The sequence below is a fragment of the Glycine soja genome, chromosome 5 (assembly GCF_004193775.1).
Source record: "Glycine soja cultivar W05 chromosome 5, ASM419377v2, whole genome shotgun sequence".
NCBI lineage: Eukaryota > Viridiplantae > Streptophyta > Magnoliopsida > Fabales > Fabaceae > Glycine > Glycine soja.
In genome coordinates, this window is record NC_041006.1 from 11365813 (window position 1) to 11379730 (window position 13918).

Consider the following 13918-nt stretch of genomic DNA (forward strand, 5'->3'; position numbering starts at 1 on the left):
TTTTCTGTCTCCTTCTTTACTTTTATTGCACTTGTCCAAATTTATTGATTGCTTTGATTGTTATTGATCTTATGATTGTGCTACATTGAGGACAATGTGTTGTTTAAGTGTAAAGGGGGGAGAAGATTGTTCTTTAATTTTGTTGGCTATTCTAGTTTAATTTTATTAGGTTTTCTAGTTTAATTTTGTTAGGTTTTCTAGGTTAATTTTGTTATTTTGGTTTTATGTTTTGTGTACAACATTGCATGTTCTCTTTGAATTATAGGTTATGTACAAGTAATGGGTAATTGTTTTTGAAATAGGAGTTTCTTGGCATTTTGTGAATTGAAATCCTTGTTTTTTCTCTGCATGTCAAGTTAGTTTTGAAAGTTCGAATTGAAGGTGATAGATTTACCCTTGGTGAGAATTTGAGCCATCATCATCTATTTTATTCGGTGTGTTTTGCCCCATTGATTGCTTGCACAATAGCCTTGGCTTGACTCATGTTGATACTTCTTGCTTCACATGCATGTTGGGAGATGATTTAGGAATTTTATTCTTATAAGCCTCTAAGCCAATTGAGCCTACCCTGAATTAATTCATTTGATATCCCCTTTGAGCCTATGTTACCCTTTCTTTGTTTTGAAGCTCATTACAAGCCTTAAGTGAAAAACCATGATTTCACCCTACCCTTAAGGAATTTTGGAACTTTGGAATTGTTTTGGGAATAAGTGAGGGGGGGGGGGGGTATGTTTCATTGGATGATATGTTTTTATTGGCCATGCTTGATGATGTATACATATATTGCCTAATTGTTGCTTTATTTTTCAATTGCTTTCAAATGCTACTGTCCACGTTAAAAAAAAATTAAAAAAAAATCAAATAAAAAACAAGAATGAAGTTGAATAAATAAATGAGGTCTTGGTTTGAAAACTTGGATTGGTTTGAGGACTTGGTTGGTTTTGTTTTGGGTTTACTTTTTAAAGCTTAATTTGTGATTTTGGTTTTGGGGTTACTACTTTTTCTTACTTCCCACTTGATGGAAGCTTGCTTGTGGAGCTTCTATGGAGGCTGGATCTTTGAGCTTCAATGAGGTCCTTTAATGGTGATTTTCTACCATGGAGATGCAGCGGAAGACAAAGGAGAAGAGGTGAGAGGAGGCGTCATCCACTAGGGAATAAGCCATGGAATTATGCAGTTTTATCAATTTCTTAACCCTTTTTGTCAATTCCTACCAAGATGAAATAATATGTGTCATCATTTTCTCCTATTTCTTAACCCTTTTTGTCACCATTTTAATTACTGATTAGCCTTAATTGTAAATTTAATTATGCAGTTTTATCAATTGGGCCTACTAGACTAATTTTGTGTTTTTAATTTAATTTCAGGAGAATTATAAGCAATTGGGCTTGAATCTGGAATTGGGCTTGGACTTGAAGAGAGCATACAATTTTATTCTACCAAATCTTATCTTATCTAGATTTTATCTCATCTAGATATTATTTCATCTAGATTTTATCTTATCATATCTAGATTTTATCTCATCTAGATTTTATTTCATCTAGATCTTATCTTATCTTATCTAGATTTTATTTCATCTAGATATTATTTCATCTAGATATTGTCTTATCTTATCTTATCTTATCTAGATTTTATTTTATTTATGGGCTTGGACTTAAAACAGATTTGTAAGCTTTGGGGCTGAGAACTATATAACAGCACCAAGGTTCTAGTTTTAGGCTCTCTCTTTTTTTGTTTTTAGTCTTTTTCGTTTTAGGGACAAAGGATAATTTTAGGTTTTGCAATTCCAGTTTTTACTATTCACGTAGCAATAAAATTTTGTTTTCTGCTTCAATCTACAATTTTGGTTTCTACTGATTAATGGAAGGCTAAGTCTCCAGCGTTGTTTTCTCTTGAGGATCTAGCACAACTCTCTTTGAGGTTTTATTATTACTATTGAATTCTGATCAGTTTTTCCTCTTCACCAATTACTCTATATTTGTTGCTATTAATTCATGCATGCTTAGTGCTTGATTAATTGTCTCTGTGCTTAATTTACGTTCATGCTTAATGATCAGTTTCATTCATGATTAATTGGTGTATGTGTTGCATAATCACATAATGAATGTCTTATGTTAAATTTCGCTTAGTAATTTAATTTAGGGTTGGATTAAGTGGTTGAACTGATAAAGGATAAATCATCGTAATCTAGGATAAGAGACTTGTTTGTGAATCAAGGGGACACAATGTGTTTTAATTCTGATGTTTTCTAATTCAAATTTACTTGTTGTTTAATTTACAAAAACAAATAACCCCCCCCCCCCAATTCGTTACTTTTTATTACTATCTATTATGAACGTTTGATTGACCATTGCTCGTTGGGAGACGACCTAGGATCACTTCCTAGATACTGCATTTTTAATGTTTATTTGATTCGGGTACGGCCTCGATCATATAGGCTAATAACATTATGATGGCTTCTAATCTAGCAACTGGAGCATATGTTTCCTCATAATCTATCCCCTCTTCTTGATTATATCCTTTGGTGACTAACCTAGCCTTATTTCTAATAACTATTCCATTTTCATCTAATTTATTTCTAAACACCCATTTTGTTCCAATGATTGGGTCGTTTTCAGGTTTCTCAACTAACTCCCAAACATTATTTCTTTCAAATTGATTTAGTTCTTCCTGCATAGCTATTATCCAATTTTCATCTATTATGGCTTCATTTAAATTTTTAGTTTCAATCATAGATACAAAAGCCATGTTATTGCATAATTCTTTAAGAGAATGTCTAGTTGTTACCCCTTTTGAGATATCACCAATAATGTTGTCAATGGGATGATCTCTTGAAGCTTTTCACTCTCTTGGAAGATCATTATTTGCTTTGACTTCTACTGGAGGATCTTCATTGCTTCCTTCTCCCTTTCCTTTAGAATCTTGTCCATGAATGTGCATTTGTTCTAAAGATTCTGCACTATCATCTAAAATATCCTTTCTTGGAGAAATAGCATTAGACTCATCAAAGGAAACATGAATCGATTCTTCAATTGTCATTGTTCTCTTATTATAAATTCTATAAGCTTTACTATGCAAAGAATATCCAAGGAAAATTCCTTCATCTGACTTAGCATTAAATTTTCCTAAGTTTTCTTTTCCATTGTTTAATACAAAACATTTGCAACCAAAAACATGAAGATGTGAGATGTTTGGTTTCCTACCATTGAATAGTTCATATGGAGTTTTCTTTAAAATGGGTCTTATTAAAGCCCTATTCATGATATAGCATGCAGTATTAACGGTTTCAGCCCAAAAATATTTTGGAAGAGGAGTATCATTTAATAAGGTTCTAGCAATTTCTTCCAAAGACCTATTTTTCCTTTCAACAACTCCATTTTGTTGAGGGGTTCTAGGTGCAGAAAAGTTATGTTGAATGCCATGCTTATCACAAAATAAATCAAATTCTTTATTTTCAAACTCACCCCCATGATCACTCCTAATAGATATAATTTTGAGATTTTTCTTATTTTGAATAACTTTTGCAATTTTCTTAAATGTTTGAAATGTATCATTCTTATGAGTGATAAATAGTGTCCAAGTATATCTAGAATAATCATCAACAATGACAAGTGCATAATATCTTCACAAAACCTCTCCCCAAAGAAACATTCTTTTCCATTAGAAGAGAATTAGGCCTATTAAATATTAGTGATTTGGATAAATAAGGATTGATTGGTTGATTGAAATATTTATGTTTGATGATTGATTGATTGTATTTGATTCTAAGATTTTGATTGTGTTTGATTAGTGTGTTATTGTGTGATTGATGCTTGTTTGATTGAATTAAAATGAGTATTAGTATTGATGATTGATATTTTAGATGTTTTTAGCATAGACATAGATAATTTTTAGAGGAAAAAGCCTAGTTAGTGTTCTGGTAATCGATTACCATTACGTGTAATCGATTACATAAGAACAGATAGCCTGTAATCGATTACAGCAGCCTATAATCGATTACCAGAAGGCTAAGTGCTCCTGTAATCGATTACATAATGCCATCTTCTATAAATAGCCACGTTTCAGAAGCTGCAGTCACGAAAATCACGAGTTACGGTGCCCCCTTCCTCCCAAAACTTCCAATCCTCATATCTCACTTGTTTCTCAACCAAATCACCTCCCACAAAGCCCATTTTTCATCATTTTCGATTCTCTTTCATTCTAACCAATCAAAATCTTCCATAACTTCACCAAATGGTAGAATCATCCAAGAAGCGCAAGGGTTCATCCACCTCCGCTGTGGCACATAGAACATCATGTTTGGGAGCCACCGGAGCATCCCCGGCACCAATTCCACCATCCTTGTCATCCTCTACACTATTTTCATCTGATGAACAGCGTATCTGGTATTCCTCTCTCTTTCAATCTCTTCAAATTCTTGATCCCAAATATCTTGACCTTGAATTCTTTGATGAGGAAACATTTGATTGCTATCAAGTGTTTCAAAACACTGGTCTGATTCCTTTTATGTCATTAAAATTATCATATTATCCTGAGTTAGTACGAGTCTTTTACTCTAATTTGAAAATTCAGGATGGAACTTTAATTTTTGAGGTACATGGCATCCCTATGATTATTGATGAATCTCTTTTCTTTTCCCTGACACAACTACCCAGTCAAGGTGCACCTTTTGAGGGTATCCTTGTTGACGACTAGAAGTTTGATTACTCCAGTCATGATGCCCGCCGCATGGTCTGCATTGACCAGGCGGATATGACCGGCAGACTGTTTGCTTATTGCTTATTGCTTCCCTTAAACTCTTTTATTTATTATTTCTTATTGCTTCTATTCAGTAAGTTTAATTTGAATAATTATTTAGGAATTCATTTTAAAATAAATCTTGTGATTTGGGTTTAAATCAAAATAGAATTTTTAATTAGGGAATAGTTTGTGATATCTTAATTCAACCCCCCTTTCTTAAGATATCCGAGGCCACTTGTCTAACAAAGTGATCGTTCAAATCGAACTATCCATCATACAATTCCATAACCAGGAGTTGTCTCAACTGTTTCGGGACCTGGATCTTCACTAAGAATTTTGAAAACAACATGTTGAAAGCAATAACTTCGTTAGAATCCACCTCTTCTTCCATATTCGTGGCGATATTGATTGGAGATTCACTTTTTCTAGACTTCGATGGAATCTGTGATTTTGATTTGCTCATTTGATTTTCTGCACACTTTTTCTTCACTAATGAGTCTCCATTGTCTTCTACTTATGGAAGCAATGCTTTCCAAGATTATTTTGATGATGCCAAAGACTCAAGTCTAGAATCAAGAGTCAAGTAAGTTTCAAGAATCAAAGAGTCATTCAATCAAAGCAAGTTTCAAGAATCAAAGAGTTGTTCAATCAAAGCAAGTTTCAAGAATCAAGATTAAAGTGAAGATTCAAGAGAAGACTCGATTATGATAAGTATTAAAAGAGTTTTTCAAAATATTGAATAGCACAATTTTGTTCAAAAGAATTTTTTAAAGAAAAATCTTTTACCAAGAGTTTTACTCTCTAGTAATCAATTACCAGAAGGCAATAATCGATTACCAATAGCCAACTTTCTTTTCAAACTGATTTACAAAGCTGTAATCGATTATCATAAGCAAGTAATCGATAACCAGTGTTTTAAAACGTTAGATTTCAAATTTCAAGAGTCACAACTTGTGATAAAATATTTTCAAATCATTTCAAACTTGTGTAATCGATTACACAATACTTGTAATCGATTACCAGTGTTTCTAAAAGTTTTAATTGTCAAATTTAAACATGAAGAGTCACATCTGTTGATGTGTAATCAATTACACTATAATGGTAATCGATTACCAGTGACTTATTTTGAAAATTAAATTACCAAAAGTCACAATTCTTAAAGTGACTAGTTTCTGAAGATTTTTCAAAAGTCACAACCTTTAAAGTGACTAGTTTTCAAAAGAGTCACAACTTTTAAAGTGATTAGTTTTCAAAAGAGTCACAACTTTTAAAAAGTGACTAGTTTTGAAGAAATTTCCAAGAGTCATAAACTTTTAACTTAAGTCATCAAATGACTATAAATATGTGACCATGGCACGAATTTTAAGAAGGACAACTTTCAGATTTCTTTCATTCATTCAAAGTATTCTTCTAAGAGTCTTTTGTTCAATACTTTCTTTATTCAAGAAAAGTTCATTGGCCAAAAACTTGTGCTATTCTTCTTCTTCATTCCTTCTCTCTCTTGCCAAAAGATTCAAAGGACTAACCGCCTGAGAATTCTTTCGATTCTTCCTTCTCTCTCTTGCCAAAAGATTCAAAGGACTAACCTCCTGAGAATTCTTTTGATTCTTCCTCTTCCCTTTAAACAAAATATTTCAAAGGACTAATCGCTTGAGATATCTTTTGTTTCCCCTTACAAAGATTCAAGGGACTAACCGCCTAAGAATTCTTTGTCTTAACACATTGGAGCGCACATCTTTTGTGGTACAAGTAGAGTGTACATCTACTTGGGTCGTAATACTGAGAACAAGAGAGGGTACATCTCTTGTGGATCAGTTCAAGTGGAGCGTACATCCACTTGGTTGTTCAAAGAGAACAAGGGAGGGTACATCCCTTGTGGATCTTTGCTTGTAAAGGATTTTACAAGGTTATTGGAAAACTCAAGAACCGGTGGTTGCTTGGGGACTGGACGTAGGCACGGGTTGTGTCCGAACTAGTATAAATCTTGTGTTTGTCTTCTTCTTCCCTACACTCTTTACTTTTTCGCTGTGTACTTTTATTTCCGCTTTACTTTTGTCTAAGTTATTGTTTTGATTCCTTAATTTCTCATAACTTAGTAGTAAAGCCTAATTGAATCTAGTAACATTAAGAAGGGTAAATTTTTAATTAGTCAAGACACGTTCATAATTAATTCAACCCCCCATTCTTAATTATTCCGAGGCCACTCGATCCAACACTACTACCTTTGAATATTCATTTTGTGCATCATCCTTTTCTGTTTGTAGATATGCGATCAATTTGTTATGTTCTTCAAGCATTTTTTTCTATTGTTTCAAAATTTCTATGAGCTCGTCTAATTGTGCTCTTGTGAACTCTATGTTCCCCTTCATCCTTAGAGAGGTCATGGCTTCTGCCACAGGCGAAGAGTGCGTTACTGTTGTTGAAGCTTTTCTATTTCGCGTGCTCAACATAACAAAGATCCATGAACTATGGATTCTTTCATCCTAGAGAATCAATGTTCCCAACAAATGACACCATTGTTATGATGTAGGACATGGAGTGTGATTTGGCTTTGTCACAACTTACCATTCGGCGGGAGGGCGAGGCGAGATAAAATGTGCGTATTCCAAAAAAAGGAGAACGTGCGAGAGTCGTCACCAACGTTTATTCAAGGAAAACGCTAGAAAAACTAAAAAGGGGTCTGCGGATTTTGAAAATAAGGGTTTAGGAGTTGTTTACACGCGGGGAAGGTATTAGCATCCCACGCGTCCGTCACAAGGGACGATAACCTTTAATCGAGTGTGCAAAAATGTGACTTCAATATTATTTATTTTCCCTTTTATGTTTCTTTATTTTTTTTGGGTCAACAAGAGTGTTGTCCTTTCTCCTACGTATCCTCTAGTGTGATGAGGAACTCAGACCTACGTAGTTCTTTAAAAGCGAGAAAGTTGTGTGTTGAGTTGATTTTAAACTTTTGAAAGGTTCATTTTAACCAACCAAAACAAAAGAGACTGTTAAGGCATTGGACCTTGAACGGATTCAAGTGACTTTTATGGATAAAAACTCAATTACATACTAATTTCATCTTGGTTTCACTTGTTAACTTTCAATCTCTTTAAAAGAGGATTTGTGACGTAAATGATCAGTCAAAATTCACTTTACAAGAAGAAAAGAAATTACTGACGGTAGAAGAATGAGATGAAGATGTGCAAAGCAACAAAGAGGACCCCTAAGGGTACATAGATCATATCCAAATCCTTAAAACAAATATTAATCGGATGACGAACGAAGATCACTGAACGAAGAACGATGTAGAGGTCGATTACGGTCGTAATTCAGTAGCATCTCGGCCTTGTTTTTCTCTTCTTTCTTCTCCTTCTCTCTGATTTTCACTGAAACCTCTCAATGTTTGAAAGTTGAACCCTTTCTTCAACCCCTTCACGCCTATTTATAGGAAATGAGGGGGTTTGGGACTTTGGTAGCTCCTAAAGTGACCTAACATGGGTAATTAAGTTTCTCGACCTATGCTTCCCAAGAAATTAAAAATTTGCCTCCTACCAAACACCTCCTTAAAGTAGAAATGTTTTTATCAGCGGAGGGAAAATTGTACTATTGATGAATTTTTTTATGTTTTCCTATGATTTACGCAATAAATACTTTATCTTTTTAGTTCCTTAATCGATGCTCAGGCACGGGTTAACAAGACCCTAAGAAGTTATCTAATGTCTTTAATACCTGTGCTAAAACCTTAAATGTATAATTTTTGGAATGGGGAAGACCCAAAACACAATGTTAATTTATCATTCTGTTTTGGATTAACCAAGTTTTTAGTCCTTAAATTTTTGTTTGACTAGTCAATGTTTCTCAAATTTTTCCATTACTATTTTTAGTCCCTTAACTTTTAAAAGATTTGATTTTTAGTCAAAATCTCATTAAATAAATATAAGTTTTTGTTGAGGTACTAAAAACTTTAATTTCTAAAAGTTTAGAAACCTTAACCTATCAAACAAAAATTTCGAGACTAAAAATCAAATTTAAAAATAAAATAAAAACTAAAAATTTAGCTAATCCTTTCATTTTTCTGCGTAAAATCAACTCTTGGCCTAGAAATAAGTCTCAAATTCAATACATTTACAACTAATTAAGATTTCGAGATTGTTAGTCAACAGCCCATAAGTCGTGACATGATAAAATTTAGCCTAACATAAATATGGTTAATTAAATTCCTTTTTTTGGTGAAATGATGCAGGGCTTAAAACTCCCCTTGTAAAAAGTGAAAAAATGCTTTTATTGTTATAAAAAAAAAAAAATAATTAGTCAAAACAATAATTAGTTAAACATCTTTCTCAATGCTTGGAGAAATAAATTCACTAAAAGACCAAGGAATAATTAGTTCTACTCATTCACATCCATATCTTAGGAGAATCCATATCACACAATGGCTTTTCAAGTAAACTAAGATGCATGTCAAATATCATCACAATATTCATCATCTTTAAAAAAATGAGGAGTGGCAGAAAGTGAAGAGACATTAACATTACAACCCTTTTTTTGGATAAAATTACAAGACAAACTAAGAAGGTTCAGTTCCACTACAGCCTAGTAGCAGGACTTGCCACTAATTGACATTTTAAGGTTGGATTCAAAAACCATCAAATAAAAATGTAGGAAGAAGAAAGGTCAAGGACTACTACATCACTGTTATACCACCCAAACCCTTGGCCTTCCTCCTACCCCTTTTTTTGTCGTTTCCTTTTAATCAACATTTCTTCATTTAGGTTTTTGTGGCCATAATGTGATGATCACTTGGCCATCATCACCTTAACGAACTCCTCGTAGTTTATTTGGCCATCGCCATCAACATCGGCCTCGCGAATCATCTCATCAACCTCTTCATCGGTGAGCTTCTCCCCGAGGTTGGTCATCACATGGCGGAGCTCAGCAGCAGAGATGAACCCATTCTGGTCCTTGTCGAAAACCCGGAATGCCTCTTTCAGCTCCTCCTCAGAATCAGTGTCCTTCATCTTCCTGGCCATGAGATTTAGGAACTCAGGGAAGTCAATGGTACCATTCCCATCAGCATCCACTTCATTGATCATGTCCTGGAGCTCTGCCTCAGTTGGGTTTTGCCCCAATGAACGCATAACAGTTCCAAGCTCCTTGGTTGTGATGCAACCTGCAAGTCCACACCATATACAATCAATTCAATAACAATTTCAAATTCATAGCCTCATTATTACTACCACATATTGGGTTAGTTAGATGGGTCCAATAGTTAGTAACTAGTTACATGATTGTGCTTAGTCCGTCACCATACTAGCAGCAGCATATAAGCCACTTAAACGATAATAAGCTCATCTCCAACTTTTCACATTCAATTAATTTCAGGATGTTACATCCCTTTGTTCAGGGGTTCATTTGAAAGTTTTCTATTCTAATTACAAAAAGAGTAAATAATGTTTGCATTGACAGTTAAAGAATTTTTATGTCGTGATCCAATCACAAATTACTAATTAGAATATATAATAACTATCTAGAAGTCATATCTAACATGATTTTTTTATCTTGTTTATTGTTTGTTTAGAAAACAATTGACATTTTTTTTGTAATTAAAAGTGCAAATAGAAAATGAAAAAGAATGTTTTCTCAAACCAAAGGCTCCCATGTTTCTTTAGAGGAAAAAAATACGAACAGTTAAAATACATGTTTAAAAATGTTATAACAATTACACAAATTTTTATTTTGAAACTTAAAAAATACCATTTCAATTTTCAATACTATTGTCACTGGCATAAAACCTTGAATTAAAAAACAGTTCTAATTTCCGCGTAAATAAACATTGGAAAAAAGCTATTTCATAAAAAAGCCTTTTCTATAACTCTTGCTCTGTTTCTCAATCTGACCTTCTCCGTTGGCATCACAATATTGATCCAAAATCCAGAGAAACGAAGAAAAATGAACAATCCACCTACTATTTGTCACTTTCTTTTCTTTTTACCCAAAAATTCGTAAACCTAAAAAACCAGACCACAACAACACGCCAAGACCAAGATCCAAAACCTTCTATGAACTCACTTTTTCAGGAAGAAATATTTAATTAAAAAAAAAAACAGAAAACTCCAACATAACCTTTTTTTCCTTAAAAAATATAAAACAAAACAAACATGCAATTCACATATGCAAAGAAACAAAAAATGGAAACAAACAATTCCTTCAACAGTTTAATTCGTCCTTCTCTCTCTCCTCGTCCACCAAACAGAGACAAGAAAATAATCGCCAGAAAAAAAACTAACGTTAACACTTTATCTCTTACCCTTTCTACAAAGTTCAGCTTATCCAAGATCTAACTCTACCAAATTAACAACAACAAAAAAAGGATTCTAAAATAGAATCAGAATTCATCTAATTTTCCTAATCCATTATCACGAAAAGGAACACCGATCTACAAAAACCACAAACGCATAAATCAAATCAAATCAAATACACAAAACTTGAGAGAGAGAGAGAGAGAACAAACCATCGCCGTCCTTGTCGAACAAGCTGAAGGCTTCCTTGAACTCGGAGATCTGTTCATCGGTAAGTTGATCGGCCATTGTTTGCTTCTTCTTCTTTGGTGAGGGAAAATTGCTCTTCTTTTTTTTTTCGTTCTAGGAAGGCTTTGGTGAGAGAGAGTGTGCGTTTGAATGGTTAGGCACAAGTGTCGTTAGCGTTGTTTATATACGGAGGAGCTTCGGTGGCACCAATCAATGGTATCATTGGTATGCTATCATAACAACCGCGTAACGCAACGCGGTCTCCACACGCTTTACCGTTCTTGACTTTTCCTTTTTCTCTTCCTATTTTGCCCTCTCGCTTCTTTCTCCTTCTTTTTTATCCTTCGTTAGTTTCATTTCTTTTATTCTTCTTTTTTTCTTTATTGCTATAAATAATTAATTCAATTTTCTTCCTTACCAACATAATTAATTACTACCAGTCCTACAACGTTTTTTGATTTTGCACAGCAGATCTGGAAATGCTCTGCCAAATCCAACTCATGGCCACAATTCTGAAAATCTAGAAATCACATATATGGAGCTCATAAACAAAGGTCGAAACCTTGACCAGGTTTTTTTTACCCGTCTAGTATAATTTTTTAAAAAAATACGAAAATGAATATATTTTAAATTAATTACGGAAATGTGTAAGTTATCAATTGAAGGACGATTTCACATATAAAAAACATCATGCTTAGAAGCATGATTTTGCCTTGAGCGCTTTTTTTTTATTTTGCTTAAAAGAAATTGTGCACAAATTCACCATTTAACTAGTTTGATTTGTTTTACATAATTTATTTAAAATCGTGCTTGATTTGATGAGTTGTTTTTTTTAAAAAAAATTAAACCAAAATCGTCTTGAGTGACGATTTTGTTTGTTTTTATTTAAAAAATCATAAATTTATTATTAGTTTTTATTTTAGCATATATTTATAAATGATTAAGGAATTTTTGAATTTAAAAAACATAAGAAAAATAATATGTTAATAATAAAATAATAAATGAGCAAAATTTAATACAATTTAAACCGTGTAAACATACTAATTAAGCAAGAAAAGAAGATAAAATATTAGAAGGTACTTTACATATTTCATTGTTTATATTTTTCAACTTGAGCATGTAATTTAATATAATTATCTCAATAATATCCTTCATTGCGACATTCTGAACATTTCTTAAGCTTATTTGAAACTGGTTCATGCATCTCATTATATATGTGATTGGTCCTTCATTGCGACATATTGAACATTTCCTACATGATGTCTATGAAGAAATTGAGTTGTGACTCGATTTGTGAATCAAAATAGGTCTTAAACTCTCTTGAATTGTGTTATTCAAGACATTTCAGCATAAGCAAACACAAATTGTAATTATCCAAGCCTTAAGCAACATAAACACTACTCTTGATTTCTAGGTTGAAATCGTTGGTGCTAACAGCTTGAACATACGGACTTGTCAAAATTACTGGGAATTGGTCACTGCGAATTTTGAGCTGAAAGTTTTACTGAATTTTCTAGACATCTGAAAAAAATTTAGAAAAAAAGAACCAAGTGATTTGGATAAAAGGAAAAAAATAAGCAAAATCACACAAGTTGGCAGGAAAATTAGTGTCCAAAAAAAAAGTGAAAGGGAAGTGTGCTTGTTGTTTTGGCTCGAAATTTGTTCTATAATTGGTGCCTATTTTATACCAATCTTAGTTCTGAAATTTAATTGAAAATTAGTGTGAAAACAAGTGTCAAAACTAGAGGTTTCTTGAGTCTTATTTTTTTAGTTTTTTTTAACTCTACTTTAGAGTCATTCTAGGTTTCTCTGAGTCCTAGCTTGCTTTTCATTGCTTTAATTGTTGAATAATCTAGAAAATTTGTCTTGTTAAAACTCTATTAGTTTAGTTTTCATTTCATTTTTTTTTTGTCTTTGGTTATTGTTTGTCTCTTTGTTTCCTTGTTTGTTATTTGCCATATAGGAAATTGCAAAGGAGGACTAGTGTCATCCCTTTAAGAATTTGAGTCAAGAAGCAAGGGGTCAACCACCTTAAGAGCTATTGGACTAAGATGTGAATGTATGTATACATGATTTTGATGATGTCAAAAGAAGAATCAAACAAGGCTCATTTTGCTTACGGATTAATACAAGATTGTTTCAACAAACAAAGCCTTGATTCAAGATTTCTTCAAGATCAAGCCTTGCCTCACAATGAAAGGTTTCAAGTCATTCAAGGCACATGTAATCGATTACCAATACATGTAATCGATTACCAATGGTTTGAAAGTGTGTAATCGATTACACATCATATGTAATCGATTACCAGAGACTCTGAACGTTGGGAATTCAAATTTTAAATGAAGGGTCACAACTGTTCAAGAAAAACAACTGTGTAATCGATTACACTAATTCTGTAATCGATTACCAGAGAGGATTTTCAAGGAATATCGCCAACAGTCATATCTTTTCATTAGATTTGTGAATGATCATCAAAGGCCTATAAATAGGTGACTTGGGCACGAATTTTATGCAGAGTTTTGCTTGGTAAAAATGTCTTATCCTCTCAAAAGACAATGAGAGAGATTTCAAAAGAACTTCATTGTCAAATGCTCTCTCAAGAAATCCTTGATCAAACACTTGCAAAATCTATAAGGATTCTTACATGATCTTCATTGTAATATTCT

General features: G+C 33.2%; 1 protein-coding gene across 1 annotated transcript; it reads right to left on the reverse strand.

Annotated features, from left to right (window-relative positions):
- Positions 1–9135: 9135 nt before the first annotated feature.
- LOC114412323 (calmodulin) lies at positions 9136–11421 on the reverse strand. The gene is made up of 2 exons (XM_028376155.1): positions 11237–11421; positions 9136–9895 (listed from the first exon to the last, which is right to left on the reverse strand). The coding sequence occupies exons 1-2, from the start codon at positions 11310–11312 to the stop codon at positions 9522–9524; spliced, it is 450 nt and encodes a 149-aa protein (XP_028231956.1). The 5' UTR covers positions 11313–11421; the 3' UTR covers positions 9136–9521.
- Between the last annotated feature and the right edge of the window lie 2497 nt (positions 11422–13918).

Excerpts from the sequence above, each read along its gene's own strand:
- LOC114412323 (XM_028376155.1), bottom strand. The coding sequence starts at position 11,312 with ATGGCCGATCAACTTACCGATGAACAGATCTCCGAGTTCAAGGAAGCC. Across the intron at positions 9,896-11,236 it reads GTTCGACAAGGACGGCGATG|GTTGCATCACAACCAAGGAG; the intron begins GTTTGTTCTCTC and ends GTGGACTTGCAG.